At 17.4% G+C, this 13857-nt stretch overlaps 3 protein-coding genes across 3 annotated transcripts; 2 read left to right on the top strand and 1 right to left on the bottom strand.

Annotated features, from left to right (window-relative positions):
* Positions 1 to 69: 69 nt before the first annotated feature.
* PRSY57_1132000 (hypothetical protein) lies at positions 70 to 2208 on the bottom strand (the record flags this gene model as incomplete). Its single annotated transcript, XM_012908283.2, has 1 exon — positions 70 to 2208. The coding sequence occupies one exon, from the start codon at positions 2206 to 2208 to the stop codon at positions 70 to 72; it is 2139 nt and encodes a 712-aa protein (XP_012763737.2).
* A 1542-nt stretch (positions 2209 to 3750) lies between these two features.
* Positions 3751 to 7643, top strand: PRSY57_1132100 (hypothetical protein; the record flags this gene model as incomplete). Its single annotated transcript, XM_012908284.2, has 2 exons — positions 3751 to 4182; positions 5022 to 7643. 2 exons carry the CDS (start codon positions 3751 to 3753, stop codon positions 7641 to 7643), a joined length of 3054 nt encoding a protein of 1017 aa, XP_012763738.2.
* A 2953-nt stretch (positions 7644 to 10596) lies between these two features.
* On the top strand, positions 10597 to 13329 carry PRSY57_1132200 (RNA (uracil-5-)methyltransferase, putative; the record flags this gene model as incomplete). Its single annotated transcript, XM_012908285.2, has 2 exons — positions 10597 to 12319; positions 12473 to 13329. 2 exons carry the CDS (start codon positions 10597 to 10599, stop codon positions 13327 to 13329), a joined length of 2580 nt encoding a protein of 859 aa, XP_012763739.2.
* Between the last annotated feature and the right edge of the window lie 528 nt (positions 13330 to 13857).

Genomic DNA, 13857 nt, shown 5'->3' on the forward strand with positions numbered 1-13857 from the left:
TTTTTTTTTTTTTTTTTTATTTTTTTTTTTTTTTTTTTTTTTTTCTTTTTTTTTTTTTTCTCCCGTTCATTATTTAATCTTCATATAACATTCCAATTGTTTTAATTCTTGTGGAGTATATTCTTCTACCTTTTTAAGTGCCTCCTTATAAATGTTATTTTTTATATCATTATAAATTAAATTATAATTTGACAAAGAATGAAGGAGGTACATTGTTTCGTATTTATCTAGTATGGATAAACTATTAGTTAATGTATTTATTATATATGTAAACATTGCTTTATTATATTTTATAAAAGAAAATATTTCTAATATATGTAACAATTGATTGTTATTTAATATATCTTTATTTATATATAAATAATTTATTATTTGCTCAATAAAAGAATAAATTTTTTCCTTTACTATATTTACATTATCTGTGTCCTGAAACATTTTTCTATGATCATCGGATGTTTCATTTTTTCTTTGAGTTGATAAATTTTCATCTTGAATTAATTTATTTTCTTTATAAACTAAATGATCTTCACCTTCATTTTTTGTATTAATAATAAACGAACTAAAAGATGTCATATACGATTTTGAACATAAAAAAAAGACACAGGAATTTAATAAAATTATGTATATACTAATATCAGCATGTATTTTATTTTTAACGAATAAAAGTGGACACAAGGAAAAAAAATGAACAATAAAATGATTTGACATACTATACATATGCATTAAAAAAGAGTAACTAATAAATGGTAATTTCTCAATATTATATTTTTCTCCCAAAATATTTAAAAAGTAGTTTAAAAAAGAATCATCTATGTTATAATGTAATAATAACTTTTCTTTCATATTAACAATATATGTTTTTTTCATGTCACGTGATACAAAGGTATGTACAAAATTGTTTTTGTCATTATTGTTTATAGTATTATATGAACTTATATTATATACATGATAAATACTATTTTTTTTTTCTTTTTTTTTTTCGATATGTTCATTTTTATCATTTATGTTATTTCTTTCTTGTTGTGTGCCTGTGTCATACTCACACAAATAATTTATAATTGAAGAAATGCATATTTCCTTTTCGAAAAGATGATCATGACAATAATTGTAATGATCTTTATTATTTATGTGACTCTTTATATATTCATATGATAAATTTTCCATATCTATTTCCTTTTTAATTTTAAAAACCGATAATCCATTTAGAAAATGGATCATATATTTATAACCATAATTTAGTTCATAGAAATAATGAAATATCTTTGAAATTAATATTAAAGAAATATATTCATACCCGTTATTTTGTTCATTATTTATTTTATTTAAGAATTTAAAATGATATATATATGTACATATATTTTTTAATATATTATTTAATAAAAAGCTATTATAATTATATGATAAATCGAATAATTTAAAATTATCATATATGTGATCATATTTATAATTTATAATAATATTATTTTTATTATTATTATTATCATATAATAACGTATCCAGATTAAATCTAGATTTTTTTTTTAAATCATCTTTGGTATCAGATGATATAGTATTTATAATTTCCTCATTAAAAATTTGCGATTTTTTTTTTTTAAATATAACATTTTTATTATTTAAGAATAAATTTTTTTTTTTTCTTTTTAAATTTCTCCCTAACATATTATTATTATTATTAATTAAGGGGAAATTATTATTATCATTATTAAATAAATTATTCTCACTTTTATCCGTTGTATTATTATTTATAATTATTTTTGTGACATCAAAATATTCCTTAGTATTATTATTTTTTACCATATTTATATTATTATTATTATTATGCTTCATATTATCATAAATACATTTTTTCCCATTATTATATTCATATAATTGAAAAAAAAAATTTTTCTTACAATATATTGTTTTAAGTAAGAGGGAATTAAATACAATTTTTTTTTTTAAAGATTTTAAATAAAAATTTTTTTTTTCCTCTATATTTATTTCTTTATTCTTATTTATAATTAGATTATTTATAATTTTATTCGGATCAATATAATTTATACTATTAATAATTTGTATGTTCATGTTATCCAAAACATCTTTCTTTAAATCATTATACCTATACATCCATTTTATTATGCCAGATATTTTCATGCAGTGATTTACCTTGATATTTTTTTTCTCATGTTGTGAGAATAAATGCAATATTTTTCTTGTTAAAAATACCATATCAAAAAAAAAAAACAAAAAAAAAAATTCAACAAATAAGACATAAAAAAAAAAAAAAAAAAAGCAAAATTTTAATTACTAAAAAAAATTATTATTTATTTAAAATAATAAAAATGTTGATTTAAAAAAATATGTTTTTATTTTTTATGTGTTAATCAAAATTATATTCAATATATAATATTTATTATATATATATATATATATATATATATATATATATTTTTAATAATCACATATATATATATATTATAATACAAGGTAGCATAGATATATATATCCTATATATATAATAAATAATATATTTTTTCTATATGTTATATACAAAAAAAAAATACATTTTTTACATTTTAAATATATTATACTTTAAAAAATGATACATTTATTATATAAATATATATATATATTATGTATAGAAAATAATATTTTTTGAAAATTTTGTATTTCTTCTTTTACATACATATAAAGTATATATTTTCTTTATATTTTGTATAATAAAAAATATAAAAAATAATTTATATAAAAAAAAAGAATACATTTTAATTTATATACATAATAAAAATATAAAAATGATATATATATATATATATATATATATATATATATAATAATATTTATTTTTTCACATTTAGTTTTTATTATATATATAATTTTAAAAACTTAAATTTTTTTTTTTTTTTTTTTTTGCAAATATATAAATAAATGATGATTTTAAAATAAGGAAATATTTTGATGATTTTTTCTTTCTTTATATATAAATACATAATAATCTATACATACATATATATATTATATATATATATATATATATAAAATATTAGATATATTTTATATATATAAATTTTCATTAATATTTCACATTTATTTTTATTTTTTTCTTATTCTTTGTAAAATCTACAGAAAAATTAAAATATTCATAAAACTAAAAATTTTAATATATATAATAAATTAATAAAAGCTTGTGTAATTTTATATAAGAATACTTTTATATATATATTTAATAAAAAAGTAATTATATTTATAATTAATATGTATTTATATATATGTACTGTACATGAATATTTGTAATTCATATTTTATTTGTTTTTTTTTTTTTTTTTCTTTTTATATTCATAAAACATCAATTATTCTACAAGAAAATTTTTAACATAAAAAAAAAAAAATTTTTCCACATATATATGTATTATATTCATAATAAACGTATTTAATAAATATATATATAATATATATATATATTTACATAGCATATAATATATTTAATATATATATATATATTTATAAATACAAAATTATATATATTTTCTACACCTTATATTTATTATAATATTCTCATTTTTTCTTTTAAAAGAGAAAAATATGTGGTCAATTATAAATTTTTGAATGTTTATGATTTTTTAAAATATATATATATATATATATATTATATGTACATATATGTACATATATGTATATGTATATGTATATAATATATATATATTGTATATACACAAAAAAAAGGAAAGAAAAGAAAAGAATATATACATATTTTCATATTCCGCAACAAAAATGATTGAAGCACCTGCTAATATTCAACTTCATGGAAATGAATATAAAGAAGAATGTATATATTCCTCAATTGATAATTTTAATGGTCCTTTTGATTATTTAAATTATTATTTTTTGTGTGAAATTGTTTTTGATGATTTTAGTTTTAAATCACCATATCACTGTTATTTTTTTTTAAGAAATCAATTTGAAAATTTTAAAAATGTACATAATAACTATGTAAAAAATTCAAACTCCGATAAACCTCATGGGGACCATATAAAAATTATAAATCAAAAAAATGCAACAGAACTATTTCAAAATGAACAAATAATATATTACGATGAAATTGATACTTCAGATGTAAAAAGAAAGGCTCTCGAAAATATAAATAATATCATTAATAGATTAACCATATCTGATTTAATGGAAATTTCTTTATATTTTAGTGAGGTAAATAAATAATATATATATATATATATATATATATGTATATCATAAAAATTAAAAAATAAATTGTTAAATAAATAAATTAATATATATATATATATATATATATATATATATATATTTATATTAATACATATCTGATTAAATACATTTTTATATGTGAACATATTACATGCAGATTAAAAAAATTCCTTTTTATTATCTCCAAATTTGGAGATATATATTTTAAATATATAAATAATTAATATTATTATAAATGAATAAATAAATAAATATATATATATATATATATATATATATATATATATATATATACAAATAATTTATATAATGTTTTTAATTTTTTTTCATTTTAATTTATATAAAACGTAGATATTTATATATATATATATATATATATTTTTGTATATATTATATGCACCAATATTAAAATTGGAATATAGCATACTATTTAAATACATATGCTATAAAAATATGTTCCAACATGATTTAATATTATATATATTATTATGTAGGGGCATATATATATATACATATATATATATTTTTATCTTATTGTAAGAAATGATATAGTATAATAATAATTGTACTTATATAACTTGTTTTTCTTTGATATTTTATTTAATTTTTTTTTTTTAATATGAAACGTTTATTTTATATATTTTAATAATTATTATTATTTATTTAGTTTTTACTTTCTTATGATTATTTTAATTTAATGATATATTATATATATATATATATATATGTATATATATGTATATGTCTGCATTTACATGTATTAATATTGTATGTATGATATGCTATATATTATATTTGCTTTTATTTTATTTATTTTTTAGAATCCGGAATGGGAAAATAACAAGTTGGCATGGATGGAAATGATTCAGAGAGATAAGTTTCGTAAGTATGATAAGATGAGAGAAAATTTGAAAGAAACTGGAATGAGAGAAATAATATTTAAGATGAATAATGATGAAATAGATAGGATGAAGAATAAGAGTATGGTTAAAGATTTTTTGTTTTTTGGAGTTATAGATAAAAAAGGTCAAAATTATTTAGGTAGAATATATATGATAATTAGGAATGATATAATAAAAAATTATGAAATATATACATGGCTTTTAACAAATTGTAATATGCAAACAGATGAGAATTTGGCTGCTGATATATTTATTGAAGAAACATATTATGAAAAGAAGCCAATTAATAATAAAGGCTCAGATGATAAAAAGAAAAAAGATAACTCCAATAAAGGAGGGGGGGGGAATCATAAAAATGACGATCATCTTGTATTTGAGAAAAAAATGAATAATTATACATTTGAAAGAAAAGAATATATATGTTTTGGAAAAAATGAAACAAATGATATTGTATGTATGAACCCATCTATTTCTAGATTCCATTGTGTATTATATATGTGCGAAGATTTCCAAGTATATTTGATTGACGTTGGTTCAAAATCTGGTACAAAAATAAATAATTGTATATGTGAAATTCATAAAAAATATAAAGTATCTAATAATGATGTTATCAGTTTAGGTGTATCAAAAACAACATTCAAAATTAATATTAATGTTGAGAAAGTATTAGAATATTTAGATAAAAGAGAATGTGAAATTAATAGAAAGATGGAAATTATGAATGAAGAAATTAATTATCCTCTAGGTAATAAACTTTTCTTTAGATTAAAAATCTCAAATATTTATTATAAATGTAATGAATATGATATTTTAGATTTTTTTAAGGATTGTGGTCAAATCAAAAAAATACAATTATATAATATGCCACTCAAAAAACATATAAATCAAAACATCAAAAATATCAAAGCATACAAAGAAGCAATAATTGATGTTTTCGATGAACAAACCTCTGCAAATATTTTAAATAGAAATGAATGCTTCTTGTATGGAAGAAAAATTTATATCGTCTATGTACCCATCAAGAATGACGCAAAACATGATAATAATAAATCAACATATGAAAATGTAGCTGAAAGATATGACACGGAACCTACTACTAAAGATACAAATAATAGTATAGAAAGCATTGTTCTAACAAAAGGAAAAGGTGCCGATAAAAGAAGCAAATATCAAAAGAGTAAAAAATATAATGACGAAAAATTAAAAGAAGAAAAACATAGGGGAAAGAAAGATAAACATAAGAAACATAAAGATGAAAAATATAAGGATGAAAAATATAAGGATGAAAAATATAGGGATGAAAAATATAAGGATGAAAAGTATAAAGATGAAAAGTATAAAGATGAAAAGTATAAAGATGAAAAGTATAAAGATGAAAAATATAAAGATGAAAAATATAAAGATGAAAAATATAAAGATGAAAAATATAAAGATGAAAAATATAGAGATAAAAAATATAAGGAGGATAAATACAAAGATGATAAATATAAAAGTGATAAATATAAAGATGAAAAATATAGAGATAAAAAATATAAGGAGGACAAATACAAAGATGATAAATACAAAGATGATAAATATAAAGATGATAAACATAAGGATGATAAATATAAGGATGAAAAGTATAGATTGAAAAAGCATAAAGAAAAAAAACATAGAGAAGTAAGAAGCTCCAGAAGGAAAAGTAACAGTAGCAAATTATATAAAAGAGGAAGTGATATTAGTAGTATATTTAGTAGTGATGAGGAAAGAAGTGATAATAGAGGTGAGCGAAGAAATCAAAAAAGACATACAAGAAGAATTGATAATATTAAAAGTTCTGAAAATAGGCGCTCAAAAAGAGGAGAAAGATATAGTAATAGAAGAAGTATTACTCATAGAAAAAGCACGGATGAAGAATATGATGAAGAAATAGAAAGTTCATACAGAACTGATGATGTAACTAGTGAAAGTGATGAAAGTAGAATAGAAAAAAGACGAGAGCATAGAAGTGAAAGCAAGTACGGAAGAAGAAGTACACGAAAAAGCGAAAGAAGTAGTGAGAAGAGTAGTAAAAGAGGTTACGATAATAAAAGTAATGATAAAATCCATGAAAAAAATAGTGAAAGGAGTAATGAAAGTAGATATGAAAGAATAGATAGTAAACGTAGTGGAAGAAGTATCAGGAAAAGTGAAAAGAGTAGCGAAAAAAATAGTGAAAAAAGTAGTAAAAAAAGTAGTGATAAAAAAAGTGAAAGAAGAAGTGGAAGAAAAAGTGAAAGCAAATCTGAAAATAGAAGAGAAAGTACTAGACGTGAAAGTAGACGTTCAAGAAGATATTCAAGAAAATCTGATACTGAATCAGATGATGATAATAATAGTGAATATTCCAATATAAGAGATATTGAAAAATATAAAAAAGATAAAAGAAAAAAATATCCTACTTCATGTTCTGTTAGTAATTCATATTCTGAGAGTAATAGATCATATGAAACTGATCTAAAGAAGGAAAGAAAAGAAAAAAAGCATGTTGGTTCGAAAAGGAATAGTTACAAAAAAAAATAATAAGAATATTAAAACAAAAAAAAAAAAAAATAAAAAATAAATAAATTAAATTAAAATAAAATAAAATAAAAAAAAAAAAAAAAAAAAAAATTAAAATATAAAATAATATTTAAAAGTTTAAATGACTCAAATGTTAATTTAACTTTTATATCAAAATAATTTTTATGTCAAAATTATTTTTATGTCAAATTAATTTTTATGTCAAAATAATTTTTATGTCAAATTAATTTTTATGTCAAATTAATTTTTATGTCCAAATAATTTTTATGTAAAATATATTTTTATGTCAAATATATTTTTATGTCCGAAATAATATTTGTCCAAAAAAATTTTGATGTCAGAAATAATATTTGTCCAAAAAGATTTTGATGTCAGAAATAATATTTGTCCAAAAAGATTTTGATGTCAAAAATAATTTTTTATATTTAATTAAAATGATGAATCAATTAAATAAATAAATAAATACTATAAATTAAAAAAAAAAAAAAAAATCAAATATAATTAACAAATTAAAATTATTTATGCATATCTTAATTCATATTCCCAAAATATTGTTCAAATAATATGTAAAATCCTTTTAGACACCCATATATTTGTATATAAATGTGTATATATATGTATATATATTATTATTACTATTTGTTTAAAATTGAAAAAAAAAAAAAAAAAAATTTTTGTTAGATTCCTTGTTTCTTATACTAATGAGTATAATTCCTTATTTTGAAGAAAACATATATATATATATATATATATATTTATTTATTTATTTATTTATTTATTTATAGTATTAAAAAAAACTTAAAAAAAAAAGTGTTATAATACTAATAATATTTTTTAAAATGTATTTATAAGTTTTTGCTTGTTTTTTTATTTTATTATTTTTTTTTTAATACTTATTCTATATTTTATATTTTGCATTTTACCTTTTACATATTGCTTTATGCATATAAATTTTGATATATTTCTTTATACATATTACTTAATACACATTACTTTATACATATTACTTTTTACATATTATTTTATGCATAATACTTTTGACTTTTATCATTTAATTTTTTTTTTTTTTTTGATTTTTAAATTATATATAAAATAAAAAACATAAAAAGAAAAAAAAATCTTAAAATTATATTTTGAATTTATTATTTATAAAAGGAACAATACATAGATTATCATATTTATTTAATATAGGGTATTTAAGTGTGTTACCTATATACAACCATATATATACGTCTACTTTTGTAATATTGATATATATATGAATATAAATGCAACCACACATATATGTAGGTATATATATTTATACCTTTTGTGAAAAAAGTTATTATAAAAGAAAATATATTTGTATATAACTTTCTTGATTTTTTTTTTTTTTCTTTTTTTGTCTATATTAAAAATATCGTATTAAAGAAATACATCATCGCATTTAATACGGAAACCAAAATATATATATATATATATACAAGTGTATTATTTTATAAAATATAATTGTTCTAATTTTTTTTGGAATTTTTTATTTAAGATATCTCACAATGAGAGGAACATTATATGTACATATTAATTCTAAAATGTTTTATAAATATGTTTAAAATATTTTATATAACCGTTATTTCATTTTATTTCATTTTATTTCATTTTATGGTTTTCTATTTTTAAATATATAAATAACTATATTATAAGAATAATACATTTTGTATAAGATTTAAATTAATTATATCCATATAATTTAAAATATGCAACTGGTTTTTATTTAATATTATTTTATTTTTAAAGATCGTATTATATCTATCTCAAGAATACAACTTCATTTGCATAAATTAAAAAAGTTGATACAAGCATTATAAAAGGGGAAAAAAAAAAAAAAAAAAAAAAATTTATATCATAATAATAAAATTTACAAAGGTAAAATAATAATTATATAAAAATAAACCAATTTTTTTGATTGGCATTATTTTTTATATATGCTATTATATATCAATATGTACATTATTTTGAATAATTAAACGTTGATTAAAAAAAAAAAATAAATATTATATTATATAAATAATATTATATTATTGTTCTAATAAAAATATATGCATTAAATAATAATTAAATTTAGAAATAATATTATAAAAAAGCAATATTTTTTTTTTTTTTTTTAAATTTAAAGTGCATTATTATATATTTATACATATTTTTTTTTAAAAAGTGTTTTTATATCATTTTCATATATATAATATTTAAGTTAAATATTACTAAAAATATATGTTTAATATATAAAAATATAAGTATATTAATAAATAATATATATATATATATATATATATATATATATATATATATATATATAATATGTTTTATTTTATTTTATTTCATTTCATTTTTTTGTTATTTCAAGATAGGAGAAATATAATATATTATGTATTATATTAAATAGTATATATATTTAAAGTATACATATTATATATTATATATAAATATTGTTATGAGCTTTATTTATGTTCTTACCAAAAAATAAAAAAAATTATAAAAAAATACATATTAAATATATATATATATATATATATATATATATATATATATATATATATTTATTTATATGGCAGTTTATATTATATAATATATATTTGTTTTTAATTCTTATTGTTACTTTTGTTATATATATATATATATATATATATATATTTATTTATTTATCTCCTTCATTCATAGGTTATTTTAATTTTCTTTAAAATATTAATATTATTGTTAAATGAATGTCATATATATGTATTTATGTTAAAATATAATTATGTAATAATTATCACGCACATGTATATAAATATTTTATGTTACATGATATATATTTTGTTGTGGTTATATTTTTTTTATGAGAGACGTGTTGTCATTTGTTGTATGTTATATATATATATATATATATATATATATATACATATGCAAATTATATAACATATTGAGTTATCTTTTTTGAATGAGTACATATCTCTTTGTTTATTATTTAGCACTTTTATTAATATATATTTTTTTTTTGTGTAATAAGAAAGGGTTTCATTTTTGTCACAGAATTATTTTGAGGAAAAGAACTTTTTCATTTAAATTGATAAGTTGCAATAAAAAAATAAAAAAGATCATAAGAAAAAGAAAGGGTATAATAAAAAAAATGGATATTAGTGATAAGGAAGCACTTATGGATATGAGTACTAGGAGTGCCGTAAGGAATAAAAATGTTCATTTGTCTTTAAATAATTATACGAATGTATTAAATAGAGAACATACAAATACCAAATTAATTAAAAGTAATGTATTAAGTATTTTTAGTTATACTTTAAAATATATGAACAAGAAAAGTTTAAATAAATGGTTACGAAATAATATTAAAGCTACATTTTATGACACATATATTCCTAAAAACAAACCATTGGCATATATAAGATTTAAAAGTTATGATGATTTAAAAACATTTGAGAAATTGATAGAAAATAAACGTTTTTATAATGATGATAGTTTATCACTTATTAAAATTAATAGATTATTTAATAAACAACATAATAACGTTTTAAGAAAAAAAAGGAAATTTAATGATGAAAATAAATTGTACTATAATAAGAATGAAGTAAAAAATGAAAACACTCATGAAAACAATACAAATGATGATGATGTGAAATTTTTAAGTGTTAATAATGATAAATATGGAGAATTCAAATCATATAATAATAGTGATATAAATAGTTATTATGATTGTAATGAAGGAGATAGGAAAAAATTAAAAAAGGATGATTTATATAATAGTAATAACTATGATAATAACAACAACAACAACAATAATAATAATAATAATAATAATAATTATTTTAATAATTATAATATTATGAGAAAACAAAATATGGATGATAAAGAATTTTTAGATTTACAAAGTATTATAAAAATAAATAAAGAAGAGAAATTTAAAAGTATTGAAAATTATGTTACACCATTTTATAAATATCCATATCAAGAACAAATAATTATCAAACATAACTTTTTAAAAAAATGTAAAGACCAAATCTTATTTAATTTGAAAAGTAAATGGATGAAACAAAATATTTTATTTGGAGATATAGAATCCAATATATTTAATGAAGATATTGATTTAAATAATATACAAGATTATTATGAACAAAAACAAAATAAAAAAAATCAAACAAGTAAAGATAATTGTATTAATAAAGCAGTATTAACAGATATAAAAACAAATAATTCAATTACAAGAGAAACATCATTAAATGAAAAAATGAAACAATATAATATTCAAATTGATGAACCATTATATCCAAATTATGAAGGAACAATTCACTACAGAAATAAATGTGAATTTACTATATCATATGATGAAAATAAAAATGTAGAAATTGGTTTTGTTGTAGGGAAAATGAAAACATGTATAAAAGATGCTACTCAGGATAAAAATTCAAGTGAAGATAATAATTGTAATTTTAGTGAAAACAATATAAGTAATAATGCTTCACCCATTAATGAAACACATAGTACAAAACTAAGAAACAAAAAAATAAAACAATCGTATTATCTAAATCCAATAGTTAAAAATGTAGACCAATGTATACATATTCATCCAGCCATGAAGGAAGTTGTTCAAGAAATGAAGAGTATTATAAAGGAATCCAGTTTTCCCGTATTTGATCGTGTGTATAAAACAGGTACAAGCAAAAATTAAATAAATAAATTAATATAAATATATAAATATATATATGTACATATATATATATGTGTGATAAAAAATTAATATTATATACTGACTTATACATTTTTTCACCATATGGACATTTTCCTTTTTTTTTTTTTTTTCTTAGGCATTTGGAGATTACTCGTTGTGCGTATGAACAGCAAGAACGAATTAATGATTACTGTTCAAACATATACTCTTGATTGTAAAAAGAAAAAAGAAATAAAAAAATTATTAATAAACAGACTAAGTAAAAACAAAGATGATACACCTAAATATTTCTGTAACTTTAAAGTTATATCTATATATTTACAAGAACATGAAAATGCGAATGATTCCTTTGATCAGTCCTTAAATGAACATTTATGGGGAATGGAATATTTAGAAGAAACCATATTAGACAATAAATTTTTATTAACCCCTTCATGTTTTTTTCAAGTAAATCGTGATAGTTGTCAAATATTATATAAAAGAGTTATTGATTATATAAATATAAAAGAAGGAATCAAAAATTATATATTCGATTTATGTTGCGGCACAGGTACCATAAGTATTTGTGCATCTAATGTATTGAAAAGAAATGATGTTCATATAATTGGTATAGATATTTGTGAAAGTAGCATTATTAGTGCTAATAAAAATGCAAAAATGAATAATATTAAAAATTATAAATTTCTTCATGGAAGAGTTGAAGAATTTTTTCCCAAAGAAATTAAGAATATACAAACTAATAATGCAAATATTATTTGCATTGTAGATCCACCTAGAAATGGTCTTGCTAATAGTGTTCTCAATATTTTAAGTGCTCATCATTTAATCAATCAAATTATTTATGTCTCATGTAACCCTATTACATTAATAAACAATGTAACAAATATATTATTCTTAAATGAAACGTTGAAAATTAAAAACATGGCCTTTGTTGATATGTTCCCTCACACCTTCCATTTGGAGTGTATTACAAATATTGTCAAAAAGGCATAATAATTATATACACTTATGTGAAATTTATAAAAATTATCATTTTACAAAATAAAAAAAAAAAAAAAAAAATTTGTATATTTTATTAAAATCGTTTTAAAAATTGCAATTTTATTTTTAAAGTATAAAATAATAACTATTATATATATATATATATATATATATATATATATATATGTTGTACATATTTAAATGTTTATAAATATGTAACTATAAGATTTCTTTTTTTTTTTTGTGCAAAAAAAAAAAATATTTTATATTATATACATATTTCCAATATTTTATTTGCGAAATATCATTATATAATTATGCTTTTCATATTATGTATTATTAAGTGATATATATAATATATATATATATATATATATTATGTATTTATTTATTCATTTAATATTTTTTTTTTTTTTTTTTTTTTTTTTTAAAGCCTTATAAAAAAAAATATATGAGTTTAAAAGACTTTAGATAAATTTTGTTCTGAATAAATATTAATAAATATTTAATATATGCCAAAGAAAATTTTGTTTTATTTAT

This window comes from Plasmodium reichenowi, chromosome 11 (assembly GCF_001601855.1).
Source record: "Plasmodium reichenowi strain SY57 chromosome 11, whole genome shotgun sequence".
Classification (NCBI taxonomy): domain Eukaryota; phylum Apicomplexa; class Aconoidasida; order Haemosporida; family Plasmodiidae; genus Plasmodium; species Plasmodium reichenowi.